This window comes from Amblyomma mixtum, chromosome 4, assembly GCF_055824585.1.
Source record: "Amblyomma mixtum isolate Tamu chromosome 4, ASM5582458v1, whole genome shotgun sequence".
Taxonomy (NCBI): domain Eukaryota; kingdom Metazoa; phylum Arthropoda; class Arachnida; order Ixodida; family Ixodidae; genus Amblyomma; species Amblyomma mixtum.
In genome coordinates, this window is record NC_143015.1 from 153495485 (window position 1) to 153510608 (window position 15124).

A 15124-nucleotide genomic window follows, 5' to 3' on the forward strand; every position below is an offset into this window, starting at 1 on the left:
GTATACATGGATCGACCTTGGCATTTAATAAATCTTTTCTTCCAACTGCAGTAGAAAATTGGAACCTGCTACCCGACTACATTGTTAACGAGAGCGACGCTACTAAATTTCGACAGGCATTAATTAATCACTGTACTGAATAAAAGATACTTCTCAAACTTCACCCAGTTACACTTATTCTTTTTCTTGTTGTTGTTGTTACCGCCTAATTCAGCCTTGCGCCCTACATTATTGACCAACGTTGTATTGTGATGTATCGTTTTTCATTTTATTGTATTGCATTATGTTTTGTTCTATTAACGTATTATTCTCAGTTGCATTTGCTTTGTACCCCCCCCCCCTTATGTAATGCCTCAACAGAGGCCTTTAAGGGTAAAATAAATGATGATGATGATGATGATGATGAAACGCAATGTGAGGTACCGTGTGTAAGCGGGCTGACCTGTTTACAGCTTTCGCTTGCTCCACGGATTATTCACAAAGCTTTGTAGGTCATTTGTGTTTTCAAATTACGATACGGACCAGACTATCTGCTGTCTCTGATCAGAAGAGGAGCCTAGTTTCGTGCATTTAGTGACTCCCCTGTTTCCTAGGACCAGGCGACAGTTCCCTATGACCTGAAGTATGCGCTACGCGTCTGCTCCGAGCTGGACTTGACGAGAGCCTGTGTGCACATCTACACTACCATGGAGCTGTACGAAGAGGCCGTGGACTTGGCACTGAAGGTATGGTGCCTGTTGTTGCAACCGCTGGATTCTGAACGATGGAGGTCTCTTTATTACTGAGAGCTGGTATAGACCAGAATCCAGAGCCGCTCCTGGGTGCGGCCATTTTCCGCCGACTGGTGCACCGCGGTGCGGGCGTTTCTTTGGGGACTGCGGGGCTGCGGCAGCTCCGCGGCCGTGCCTGCATACAGCCGCGCTTCGGGCGCTAAAAAAACATTGCCGAGCATACTTCCGCAGCGTGGCTGTGTTGCAGGAAGTATTCACGTTATCAAAAGGAGCACATTGATGCGTTTTAATGACATTTAGTTTGACATTCACGTGAATTGTGCTGACGCTTAGAACGCACTCGTGCTTATATCGCTACCGTCTTGGTGCTCCACTGCAAAAAAATTTTTTTTTTTAGTATTAAGTATTAGGTGTGCGGCTAGCGTGCAGTTCCAATTCCTATGCACTCTTAATCCTTCTGCCTTAAAGTACCACCCACAAACAGGGCTTTCTTGTCGCATGCGTGGTACGCCAGTTTATCAACAAATTACCGCTGTGAGCTTAACTGAGTCGCAGCGCCAACAAAAAACAAAATTTGTCATGGTTTATGCAACCTGGTGCGTAAAAACGTACTTTTGCTCAAATTATCAAAGCTTGAATAGATATTAGCACCGAATCCAGCTTTCACGAATTCTGAGGTCCGAAGTCGCTTTCATTTTATTCTGTAGCTCTCGCCGCGTGTGACAGCGTTGCGTAGGCGTTTGGCTAAGTTTGAATTAATGTATTAAAATCGCGCATATTTTCCTATGATTAAGGTAGATAGCAAAAGCAGAAAGACACTACGGTAAATCCTTTACCCCCTCCAATCCCTATGACATGCGTGCGGAAAGAGCAACTGAAATCTGTAGCGGTCGTGCTTACAATCCTGTGCATGAAATGTGTTTAATGGAAACTAGAGCAAGCTCAGCGCAAGGAGGTGATCGAAAACACGCGCTTCGTCGGGACAACCTTCAGTCTGCAGCTCGCCTATCCATTTACTACACCACTGATTCAAATCAATAAATCCACATTCCTGCGCCTAAAATTATCATAGATGATAGCGCACGTAAAAGACGGCAACAAACGACACGCCAGCGCAGAAATCTGCTTAGAAGTGCCGGTTTCCAGTCCGTACGCTACCTGGCCGACTACTCCGTGGGAAAAATCCTTGCTGTTTGCAATACTATTCCAGAATTTCCCTGAGCAGCGCCGCCGCACCAGCGGCTCGGTGGAGCAGCGTCGCCGCTGCGGTGCCAGCGTTTAGAATCCTGAGCCAGCAGAATATCATCACTGAAAAATGTAGCGCGAAAAACGAGACACAGAAAAAGGTGAAGACAGGACACGAGCGCTAATGATCAATATCAATATCATCATGGTGGGCACAAACAACGCGACAGACGCGCACTGCCTCGCTGCACTTACATCCAAATGAACGGAAAAATATTCGGAGATGTCCCGTTAACGACTAACTGCGCGCAAGATAACCGCAGTACTGTCTGGTAGAGGGAAAATGTGAGTAGTGACGCACAGCACACACCCTCATACGTTATTACGAAGCACTACAACGACAGAAGCAAACACGTAAACATGCATTCTACGCGCGGCGCCGGCGCGATCCGCAGTCCATCGGTCCACGCGCGCCGATAGATGGCGACTGGTGTCGAGAGTAGGGGCGCGCCAGCAGCCTGCGTGTGAGGGTAAAAGAATCTGGTCTATAGTTTAATAGTTGTCACTCAGTAGCGTCACTGCAGTCCAGGTCTTGTTGGTTTCGAAGAAAGTTGTAAAATGTTCATACCAAATTTTTGCTTTGGCGAGTCCGTGAATGTACGTCATTGCAAAGCAGGCGCTCTCAAAACTGGGTTCCGTCGAGTGCTTTCTTTTTTTTTTTTCGGTTTTCCAGGCAATTTATGCATGCCTTAACATCCAGCTTTCTCTTTACCCACTTTATTTCGGGACTAATCACACTATAACTTTTAATGCAGACTGTTTTATCGGCCAGTAATTATGTGTTGGATTTGGGCTTCTTTTTTAAGGTGTTTTTTTCGTGTACGTTAAGCAGGAAGGGATAAGCAGGAAGGGACGGAAGTTAGGACATGCAGGGTTTGTCAACAACTTTTGAAATTTGTTGAAATTTGCTGAGGCTGGTACAGTTGAGAACTTCAATGCTAAATGATGGTTTCATGCTGGTTTGTGTTGATGCATTTCTTTTTTGCAACCTGCCTGGTCATTGACCTCTAGGTGGACATTGACCTGGCCAAGTTGAATGCTGACAAGCCGGAGAACAACGAGGAGCTGCGCAAAAAGCTCTGGCTTAAGATTGGTGAGCAGTCAGAGCCATCGTTCACCGACTCAAAGTTTGGCGTCTGTGGGCCGTTTTCTTTGAAACGTGTTCTCCAGAAAAGGATTATCGACTATGCTTATTTATACATACCGTAAAATTCCGAGCAAGCGCCTCCTCTCCAGCAAGTCGAAATCACTGGCAAAGTAGGGGGGGGGGCGCTATCCCGGAACAGCGCCGAAATTCAAGATGGCGGCGACATTTTTCCGCGAGGAAAAAAAAAAACGCAGTGCACATAGGTTTAAAATTTTATTTAGCTCCAGCAACATGAACTTTATTGAGCGAAAGATTGCTAGGTCAATTACTCTCGAAACCATCAAAAGAATCCTCCGAGTCAGTCGCAAAAAAAAGTTCACAACATTCCGCTCGAAGCGCACGCCGGTCTTCTGGTGCCACGGCTCCAACGTCTGCCAATCGGCCATGCAGGTCGCCGTCCTCCGAGCCATCGAGTGCGTTAGTAATTCCGCATCCCTTGAAGGAGCGTGCCACAGTCTCCTCAGGTACAGCAGCCCATGCCTCGGCAACAAAATCAAGAACATGCTGGCGCGACGGCTTCTTCAGGTTTCCTTTGGGCGTCCTCTCTTCTTCGCGCATATATTCTTCCCACAAACGCCGTAGGGTGGACTTGAAAGGCTTGTTCCAATAAACGTCAGCCGGCTGCAGGATGCTCGTGCACCCCGCAGGCACATAGAGCACATCGGTATCGCGCTCCTCGAAAGCATTCTTGGCAGCTTCTGTTTTATGGATGGGCACCTGGTCCAGTACCAGTAAGCGGCGCACGTCATCGACGTTTAGGCCCCATGCTCGTTCCCATGTGTCGTTCGCGGGTGCGAACGACACATGGGAACGAGCATGGATGGGAACGAGCATAGGAGGCTATGGAACGAGCATGCGAATGGCTTGAAAAGCAGGATTGGATTGGACTGGATTCTTGGACTGGACGGGGTAGACCAGTGTTGCTTGGGTGCGGTGCGTGATAACGGCCGGGGGAGGGGGCGCTTTCCCGGAACGGCGCGGAAATGTGAAATTGACAGTGATTTTAGGGGGGCCCTTGCATGGGTGGGGGCGCTTGTTCGGAATTTTACGGTATATTTTCTTATGTTCTCTACGCACTTAGCGACATTTCCAACATCACCACATCACTTTGCACCGGGAAGTTAAACTAACAGTACTTGGGGAAAGTGGCACTGTGACTTTTTTTGCACAACAAAAGAAGGGCATTAAGTGAGGTAATATGCTAACAGTATAATTATCGCGTTTTAGAAAAAAAAAATGATTCAGGAAATGGCTGTACTGCTGCCATTTGAAATTGACAAAAAAAAATGTCAGGCGTGAACCCCCCCGAACCTATAACATCAGCATAGACGTCTACATAGCAAAGGGGTAGAAGAAAGGTGTGAGTGATGGTAGGGGAAGGAGGGTTGCTGTTGTGCTGTGTTAAATGTGCGATTAAAACACTGTCAATAAAAGGCATCAACAGCGCACATGTAGCGCAGCTAGTGCTCACACAGCAGAGCTCGGATGTTTCATAGTTGTTTGTTTTTCAACATACCGTATTTTCCGGTGTATAAGACGCGGTTTTTTTTCAAAAATCTTGCTGGTGCGTCCTGTACAAGGGTGCATCTTATATGCGAATTTTCCGGTTTTTTTTTACGAGTTCAGAAATTACTCAGGTTCATGTTCAAGCTTTTTCGACCGAAAAAATATTACTACCAATAACGCGGTTGTAACATGGTTAATACTTCAATGCGGGGACCGCCGTGCGCAACTTTTTTAGGTGAACTTTATCATGAAACGGCGGGGTTGACCACTTCCGTGATCTTAAACACGCGGCCGTTTCGGAGGCCCCAAGGAAAGGTAATGTGAAATGCCAAAAGATGGCGACAGTCGCGCTTCTCGCCATTGTCAAGACAAGCCAAGAGAAGCCGATGTTTTTTTTTTTTAGTCACCCTTTGCAAGTACGTAGTGCGAAGAGAATGTTTCAGCCGCGTTGCCTTTTCGATAGCGCATCCGAAGATGAAGACTTTGAAGGTTTTATGTAAAAATAAATTGTTATGGACATAAAGAGAGTTCTTTCGCTTTTTTTTTCTTTTGTGCTAAAACGTGGGCTGGTGTGGCGTGAGTGTTGCATTTTTCGATCACTTAGCGTTGCTTAAGAACTTCTCACACGTACGGTGCATTTTGCGATGGTCGCATAAGCATGTTTAATTAAGCCTCACTAGCCTAACTGGGTAAATGGGGGTGCGTCTTATACACGGGTGCGTCTTATATACCAATTTTTTCAATGACACCCTGCATATATGGCGGGTGCGTCTTATACAAGGGTGCGTCTTGTACACCGGAAAATACGATAATTCAAGGCGCCCAAACATGCCTCTCTTTGTGTGTTCGCCTGGTGCAGCCCAGCACGTGGTGACAGAGCAGAAGGACATCAAGCGGGCCATGGAGTTCCTGCAGGAGTGCGACCTCATCAAGATCGAGGACATCCTGCCCTTCTTCGACGAGTTCGTGCGCATCGACCACTTCAAGGAGGCGATCTGCGCCTCGCTCGAGGAGTACAACGACCACATCGAGGGCCTCAAGGCGGAGATGGAGGAGGCCACCCGCTCGGCCAAGGAGATCCGCGCCGAGATCCAGGCCTTCCGCAACAAGTGCGTCGCCAGTTGGGGGGATTGCGCTTTGCGTTCTGATGGGAATCTGCAGTTGGGCTCCCCGGTGCACTGAACGGATAAATGTAGGAAAGCATAAGCTCAAAAAAACTGAAGCACATGCGTGACAAGACGTAAAACAATGTGCATTAGTTCCCCTCTGCATGACGGGACGTAAAACAATGCGTATTAGTTCTCTTCTGCATGACAGGATGTAAAACAATGCGTATTAGTTCTCTTCTGCATGACAGGACGTAAAACAATGTGCATTAGTCCTCGTCTGCATGACAGGACGTGAAACAATGTGCATTAGTTCCCCTCTGCATGACGGGGCGTAAAACATTGTGCATTAGTCGTCGTCTGCATGACAGGACGTAAAACAATTTGCATTAGTCGTCGTCTGCATGACAGGACGTAAAAAAATGTGTGTTAGTCCTCGTCTGCATGACAGGACGTGAAACAATGTGCATGCGTTCTCTTCTGCATGGCAGGATGTAAAACAATGTGCATTAGTTGTCTTCTGCATAACAGGACGTAAAACAATGTGCATTAGTTCTCTTCTGCATGATAGGACGTAAAACAATGCGTATTAGTTCTCTTCTGCATGACAGGACGTAAAACAATGTGCATTAGTCCTCGTCAGCATGACAGGACGTAAAACAATGTGCATTAGTCCTCGTCTGCATGACAGGACGTGAAACAATGTGCATGCGTTCTCTTCTGCATGGCAGGATGTAAAACAATGTGCATTAGTTGTCTGCTGCATAACAGGACGTAAAACAATGTGCATTAGTTCTCTTCTACATGATAGGACGTAAAACAATGTGCATTAGTCCTCGTCTGCATGATAGGATGTAAAACAATGTGCATTAGTCCTCGTCAGCATGACAGGACATAAAACAATGTGCATTAGTTCTTTTCTGCATGACAGGACGTAAAACAATGTACATTATTTCTCTTCTGCATGACAGGACGTAAAAAAATGTGTAGTAGCTCTCTGCTATTGCTTTTCTGCCTGTCTGTTGAAGGTACGCACTTCACATCGAGCAAAGAGGTCAGTAGTGCAGTGCGGTATTAATACACTTAGTAGCCACACTAATTCTTCTACAACAACACACAAACGCCGTTGTAACAAGCGCATTGCTGATAGTGGGGAATGTGTAGGAAAGTGGGGTGCTGATGGGAATGAGGAGATCCCAAATTTAATTCGAAAGTAGCATCTTCTAATTCTGTCAGTTGTCCTATTTACGCTAATGTAAGGTTAGTTTTTAGAGCGCAGCTCTTTGGCGTCCGTTCCTGGGTTTCGCGTCGGCGTCGGCGTTGTCGTCGGCCTCGTAACCAGCTCCGCCCCCCTTTCATCCCCCCAGCGCTAGCAGCGACCGACTGATACCGCTGGATGCCGCTGACGCCGCTAGAGAGTCAAGATAACGTGACTGCATAGAACACCGTCGCCGCCATGCAGAAAGAGGAGGAAAGGGTCCCCCTGTTCTTGTGTGGCGGATAGGGTGCTCTTCAGTTGCCGACGCGCCGGTTATTTCACGTAGGCCCCGGCACGTCGACGAATACGTGACCACCTTCCCACGGCTAGACCTGGTTCTTAGCGCTGCAGAAGCGAGGGTATCATATTGTTTGTGTCGGCATCGGCGGCGTTGTCCCTGAAACCAACTCCGCAGCTGTATCGAAAAGGTGAAACAGCTTATTTGCTGCGCTCAAATTTCGCATTAGGAAGTAACGTAATCGTCGGTAATTTTTTTTTCCTTAGTTCATCAGTTTCAGAACCTCTCATGCGTTATATTCGGGACCAGGGGGCGAATATAGCGTGATTTCCTCGCTGCTCCTCATTATAGCTAGGGTGAGCTTCACTACCACACTCTTTAGTTGTACAAGAAGCCAACTTTTTGACTGCCTTGGGGCGGCATGGCACATACAGGCAGAGAAGGTGACTATGGATATGGAAAGGAAGCGGTGCGGGCCGGTGAGAGAGAGAAGGCACTGATAGAGTTGAGTAAGGTATGGAAAGGAAAGAAGGTCGAACAGGCATAGCATTGATTTAGCACTGCAGTTGCGGTGACCGCTATTTATTTATTTATTTATCTTTTACCCACAGTGCCATTTGGCATTACAGTGGGGGGGTTGATACAGTAACACAGCGCATAAATGCAGGTAAATACAAAAAAAAAGAGAAACAGCAGCCCAAGCATTCACAAAGTAAGCAAAGAATAACAACATTGACGCAATGCGCATCTATGTACAGAATTTGGGGTACAAGAAAGTCAACTGTGTTGTTCACCCAATAAACGTGCATTTTAGGAGAAAGCACCAACGCAGTAGACATGCATATATATAAAAAAAAAACTTCAAACGTGTATTTCACGCAGGTATACCGCACATTGACAGGAAAGGTATACACAGTGGAACGCACGAAACGAGGCAGCAGCGCACAGATAACGACGCACCATCTAGCTATGAAATGACGTGACATTGTTCAAAGCGGAATAAAAGGATTCATTTGATGAGATGGAAGTAACAACGCCCGGCAAACGGTTCCATTGACGAATGGTCTTCGGAAAAAAAGAGCTGCTGCATTGGAGACCGTTGCTTCCATATTTTTGCATGCCGTCTCCATTTTTTTTCGAACCCTCAGCTCTAGTTGACTTGAACAGGAAGAGGTATCATTATAATCGTCACATTTTTTTTTTTTTTTCAGTTTTGTGAGCTCTCAAACTCCCCCTCTCATGTTATATTCGGGGTTGCATTTTGTGTGTGTAAATGCAGTGGTAAAGAAATTACAGCCCAGAAATCAAAAGCCACTGGAAACTCTTGGTAGTTGTATATAAAATGTGGAGCCTTTTGATTGAGAAGGCATAAACGCTAGGTCAAGAGCGATGTGTGGTCGTCCACTCTTATGTCCTTAATACGTAGCAGGCAGCAAGGGCACAGCAGTCTTCCATCACACATAGAATTCTTGCAGGGCGTCTGGAGATGCAAATTGTTTAGGATTACTGACACAGTGGGCAAAAGGTGAAGGAAATGTGTCCATGTTAGCTAACCCTCATGCTGCAAACCGTCAGGTTGTTACAGGTGTGGTAACATTGTCTTAGATGGGGTGGCTGATCGAGAGTTTTTTTGCCAGTTGGTCTTTTACATTAAAACTGTAATAAGGGGTGATTACTCCCTTATTACAAATCTACTCCACCTTGGGGGATTCCCCTAAAATATTTGGTCAACACTGTTCCCACTTTGAGTTATTGATCAATTCGCTCTCGCCCTACCATAAGCTTGCCGTCCCGGTTAGCTCAATTGGTAGAGCGACTGCTCCGGTGTAGCGGTGGTCCCGGGTTCGAACCCTGGACCAGGAGGAATTTTTCTTTAACTACGAAGTTTCTGTGAAAGCTGTATAGCTTTCCTTTGTGGCCGTATGGCTGCGCTCGGGTGGATGCCAATGAGTACTAATTACTCCCTTATTACAAATGTACTCCACCTTGGGGGATTCCCCTAAAATATTTGGTCTTTTACATTAAAACTGAGTGCCGTGTTGCTGTTTTCTGTTCACTTTCTTTCTTATACTAGGTACGCTGTGGCGCACTCGGATGAAAAGTGCGCCCTGTGCGAGTATGCAGTGATGAACCAGGCTTTCTACTTGTTCCCCTGCGGACACATGTTTCACAGTGAATGCCTTTCAGCCGAGGTGAGCTTGAATACGCTGCTTTGTCGTTTTTTTTCTTGCTTCAGAATCTTCATTTATCCATTTATATTTATTCAGACACAAAAAACGAACACACTGAATGAACTGCATTCATTATAATTACACTACAGGAAATAATACCCCTGTCACACAGGCACTATCGATCCTCATTGAGTCAATGCTCATCGAACTCAATGCAGATCGACGGTTGTCACACGGCCACTTTCAAGCGCAACCAAGCTCGATCCTGCTTGACTCGATGCCGGCCCCTCAAGAGTGCTTGAGGTTCCAAGCACAATCGAAAGCACTCTCGCTCTCACGAAGCTATAAAAATAAACACTAGTTAACAAAACAAAACTACAACTGCTGCTGTTGTAATTGATTAAAATGCAAGACAGAACATTTTCAGGCACTATGCCTGCTTATGTGCAAACATATTTATAAATAATCTCGACACCACGCTCCAAGTTTCTACGTCATTGTAAACAACAAAGATGGCGTCCTCCTGCTCGTCGACGCGCAACTGATGGAGAGAGCGCGAGACAGCCGCTCTCATCGACTGCTGGCTAAACCGCCTAGATAATTTGCGGCGCCAGAAGAGAAACGCCGTAGTCTACACAGAAATCGCGGAGGCGTTGCAGCCTCTCGGGTTCCATCGCACAACAGCAGAGGTAAATAGGTGCGTCGCACGTCTGGATACGGATTTGGCTGCCGCTGCCCCCGACTGCACAGTGTTGCCGGACATCACCTTGTTATGGCTGTTGGAGGAACATTTGGCGCCACCTAGCACACATGAGGGAAACTTCTCAAGGAGCATTGAAAATGCCCGTGTGGCACGGGATGTTTCGAGCGTGCTGGAAAATCTCGATGCAGATCGAGTTCAATGAGCATCGAAAGTGCCCGTGTGACAGGGGTATAAAAGAAAGGTGGATGAAGGATGCTGGAAGCTGCGCAGACTTTAGCACTTTTTAATTGCACTTAACACAAATCTTGTTCTTAGTAAAATTGGGTTCTAGTATAGAACAAAGGACTTCATAATCACTGTTTATAGGTTATGATGATGCAACCTATCTTCAGGGATCTGCACCTAATTAAACTGCCACGACATTATTGCAGTTTGCTTGTGAAAATGGCCAGTGGCTGTGGTAACTGTGTTTTATTTTTTGCCATTTTATAGCTTATAAAAGTCTCCATTTTTAAGTAGAAGTGTCCTGTTTGTCAGTAGAGTGAGGTAAACCATCAGTGCAGTCCAGCTTCAACATGTTCTCAGACGACAGGTTGGCATAGTGCATGCGAGCAAAAAAAAAAGACAATGCTTGGATTTAGGTTTTAAGCTCACACTTTGGAGGCTCTCTAGGCACCGGTTAACATCGCTGCAGTATTGAAACAGACAGAAGAGCTAGCAGTTGGTTATGCATGGCGACTAAAACATAGCGCTCAAATTACAGGGGAAGAACAGGGAGCAAGTATCACCCATCATTCATCATCATTTATTTACCCTTAAGGGCCCCAGGGGGCATTACATAAGAGGGGGGGGGGCGAACAGTAATCAAGTCACAAAGAACAAAGAACAAAGTTGGAACATAAACTTAGACACATGTAGATACAGCTGTGAACACTTCAAAAGAAAAACAAGCGAGTAAGTACGTAAACACAAGAAAAAGAAAGAAAAAAAAGAAAAGAAAAAGGGCCTTCAACAGGAATCATTTGGGGAATAAAGCAATTAACATCTGTTTAAATTTTAGGGAATTAACTTCATTCACAACACTGTCTGGAAGGACATTCCACTCGGCTATGGCAGCTGGCAAGAACGAGGAATTGAACGCATTGGTTGAACCATGAATGCGTTGAATACTACGGCATTTAAACAAACGTCGCGATGATCTTAAAGGGGGCAAAATTAGGCTCTCACGCAGTTGGGGAAAATTATAATAAAGTTTATGAAGTAGACAGAGCCTTGCTATCTTACGACGGGATGCCAAGGAAGGTAAACCAACGGAGGATTTGATATTAGTAACACTCGACCAAGAATCATAATTTGATGTTATAAACCGAGCAGCTCGATTTTGAATGGCCTCTAACATATGTGCTAAATACTCTTGATGGGGATTCCAAATGCTTGATGCATATTCAAGTTTAGTGCGGATGAAAGTTTCGTATGCGATTAGTCTAACCTTAGGGGAAGAAAATGTGAGCGATCGTCTGATGAATCCTAGTGATTTAGAAACGCTAGCAGCCAGGGACGTAATGTGCTTCGACCAGTTAAGATCACTTGTTATTACTATGACGAGGTATCTGTAGGATTCAACTTCAGATGGCGCGGTCCTGTTTAGCGTGTGTGAAAAGTGCAGGTTAGATTGTTTACGGGACACATGCATAAACTTGCATTTAGTTTCGTTCAATTTCATGAGCCAGGTCGAGCACCAACTTTGTATCAAGTTCAGGTCGTCCTGCAGCAATGACTGGTCGTTCGTAGTGCTAACACGGCGGTAAAGAACGCAATCATCTGCGAACAAACGGATGGATGATGAAATGCCGGCAGGAAGGTCATTGATAAAGACAAGACGTGTCATATACCGTTTTTTTTGTATCACTGTGTGTTTATTGTTACACATGACCAACTACTAGCTTGGCTTTCTGTTTAACTCCAGCTTATTTCTTGTGCAAGAGCTGCTCTTCTCTTTCTAACCTAGTGAGCACCCATGTCATGTTTGAATGCTCTTTTTTTTGTTGCGCACTAAGTTAAAAAAGTTATTGCCCGGTGAGTGACTTAATCCTTCAGAACTAATAATGTATCAAAGACATTTCTAACACGTTGCAATGAGGTGCAGTCACTTGCTCATCGCTCTTTATCAGAATATAGCTTCAGACACAAGTTGGCGTAACACATGTCAGTAATACCCGTGCCACACGGGCAGATTTAATGCCATTAAGTGCTTACTGCCTTAAGTTTTAATGGCATTCGTGCGGTGTCACATGCGTAAATTTAATGGCATTAGCCTTACTGCCATTCGCGACCTACTGAGTTCGCCACAACTCATTCGCCCATGCAATGTGTACTCTCGTTCCCATTCCATACGCAGAAAAGCACGCAGCTTTGTTAGTAACAACTTTCTAACCAGTAGGAAATGGTTAATTCTTAACTTTCAGTCAGATGAGGCATCCATACCGCATTTTCGATGTGTAGAGCGCCATTTTAACCAGCCTTATTGACGGATGCTCTCGACTTATGTGCTGACATGCGAGTTTATGGCTACTTTTTCGACTTGTAAAGCAGGAACAGCCGTACTTTCTAAAAAATCGTTTTTGCATTACATTTGAACAACATTTCCCATATATCGTTCTCATTTGGAATGTTTATGTTCAGTTGAAACTTCTGACTACCTTGCAAGCGTTATCGTCATCGTCACTTTCGATAATGACATTAAATGTGGACGTGTAGCACCAAGTCCAAAAATAATGGCATTAACAAACTTAAGGCCTTAAGCATTTACTGCCATTTTTTGTGCGCGTGTGGCACGGGTATAAGACATATATCGGCGAAGCATATGTCAACGAACTGTCGGTGAACTGCATGTCAGTGAATTGCATGTCCGCGAACCGCATGTCGGCAAACTGTATGTCAAGAAAACACTTGTCGGCATGCACTTTTCAGATGTTGCGGTCACATCACTCAACAGCCAACCCTGGCATTTCTAGAAGTCATGCCTACTTGTGGTCCCAGGTTTTTTCCTTAGACTGGATAAGATTTGTTTGCTTTTTTTCAGCTGCGAGAGACAAGAAAGCTGTGAAGCTTTCCTCTGCAGCCACATATAGATATTTGATTGCGCTTGAGTCATTCTCATTTCCGTCAGCTGTTCCCCCTCTGTTTGTTCCCATACGCGTGTGGTTTCCGAAAAATTACCGCTTGCCTTCCTGCGCTGCCTAATCTTATCGTTCTCTCCGAATGTCATCTCTTGTGTACTAAGGTCCAGCAGCACTCTCTCCCAGCGAAGGCAAACCGCATCGAGGACATCCACCGGCAACTGGCGATGCTCAGCGGCCGAGACGACAGCGCCTCCTTGTCCTCGGCGGCGGGCTTGCCATCGCTGACGACACGCGAGAAGCTCATGGTGAGTGTGCCTCGGCTCTGTGTGCTGTCCTCGCCTGGGGAGTGTTTCGGTTGGAGATGACGAGTGTCTTCTCTCAGTCTATGAACGAAGGACAAGGGTGCCACAGGGTGGAAAAGATAGTTATTCTACGTTGAAACCTCGTTAATTTGGCCCCCTTTAATTTTAAAAATTACGAGGAACTTTAGCGGCTAAAGTGGTGAAAGGCGAAAGCCTGTGTGCTGCATTCTGCTATGCGATTGTTCACTTCACATTCTGTTGGTGCATTAATTAACTGCCAATTAGTGACGCATTAGCTTCGCCTTTAGGAGTGGAACGCGACAGCCTGTTGTAGCGCTGCCAGGCGGTCCACGGAACGCCACCACCCGTTCAGTGCAATGCGTTGCCCTTTGAATGCAACGCTTTTTGAGGAAAGGTTCTACGCCTTGCTCGTGGGCAAATTGGTTTTTGAGGAAAGCAAATGTATCAGCCTCTCATATCTCGATGGTCACCTAAACCTCGCCGTAACAGGAAGGGAGGAAGATGGGAGTGAACGAAGACACCGTATTCACTAGACGTGCCTTTGTTCATTCCAAGCCATCGAGCTGGCATGGCGGAGTGGTAGCGTGCTCGTCTCGCACTCCAGAGACCGGGGTTCGAATCCCGAGCTCGGCCAATTTCCTACTCGGTTTTATTTATTTATCTGGTCTGACTAGGAAGGTTAATTAGGCTAATTGGTTAAGTAAGTCCCACTAACTTGAAGAATCACTATACAATCCCTTTAATTAGTTGCATGGTTAGAAGCCAAAGTACAATTGGCGTTTGAAATTGGCGCCCTGTGATGTCACGACCGTTTCTACCAATTGAAAAGCGTGACATTTTCTGTCAACAACTTCTGCTTACAACGATGAGGCATTAAAGGCTTACGCCTTAAAAATTAGATAATTAGGACTGCCGGGTTGAGCATCTGGGCTCACACTGGTCAGTTCCAACAAGCTCCTAGAGGGCGGCTATGGGAAGTTATAATCAGCACAGCAAGTGATCGTTCAAGTGATCGTTCCGATCACTCGCTGTGCTCTTCCTCAAGCCAGAACTGCGTGGTGCAGCCTTGACCGTGCACCTCTGCCGTGCACGCAGCGGTCGTCCTGACATCGGTCGGTGGGCCCTGTTGCTGAAAATTAAGTCTGGCCACGTAGTTTTTGATTTCCCTTTTCCGAGCTTCATGCGTGCCTGTGAGGATGGCAGCTATTGGTCACACATCGGCCGGCCAGCCGAGCACAGTTGCCGAGCATGAGATAAACCGGCAGGGGTCCCCAATCTTTTTAGCTTCATGGAACTCCAGTGGCGTTAAAAAAAAAGTTTGCAAACAATCAGTGCGATTAATGCGGCACAGTATGTGTTAGCATTAGTGTTCCATCCAGACAAAGAAGCCGCTACTGGCAACAGGTTCAGACCATGTGACCGGGTGGCGCGGTCCAGTCCGTTGATCACCGTGTGACATTTCATACCCCCTGTGCACTGACCCCCCCACCCCTTGACTTTGATTGGCAGCCATGGTTTCTCTCTTGCTGCCAGTCTTCAAACCTCTTTCCCACCTTCCTTCTCCTTTCCTCCTC

The 15124-nt window shown here is 46.1% G+C and overlaps 1 protein-coding gene across 1 annotated transcript in view; it reads left to right on the forward strand.

The window, feature by feature from the left end:
- The window catches only part of dor (vacuolar protein sorting-associated protein 18 dor), a 57046-nt gene that overhangs the window by 35931 nt on the left and 5991 nt on the right, over positions 1 to 15124 (forward strand). Inside the window, exons 21-25 of the mRNA XM_089588391.1 lie at positions 594 to 725; positions 2988 to 3069; positions 5489 to 5738; positions 9306 to 9423; positions 13389 to 13532. Of these exons, the coding sequence (XP_089444517.1) occupies positions 594 to 725; positions 2988 to 3069; positions 5489 to 5738; positions 9306 to 9423; positions 13389 to 13532 (726 nt within the window). The remainder of the gene's footprint in view (positions 1 to 593; positions 726 to 2987; positions 3070 to 5488; positions 5739 to 9305; positions 9424 to 13388; positions 13533 to 15124) is intronic.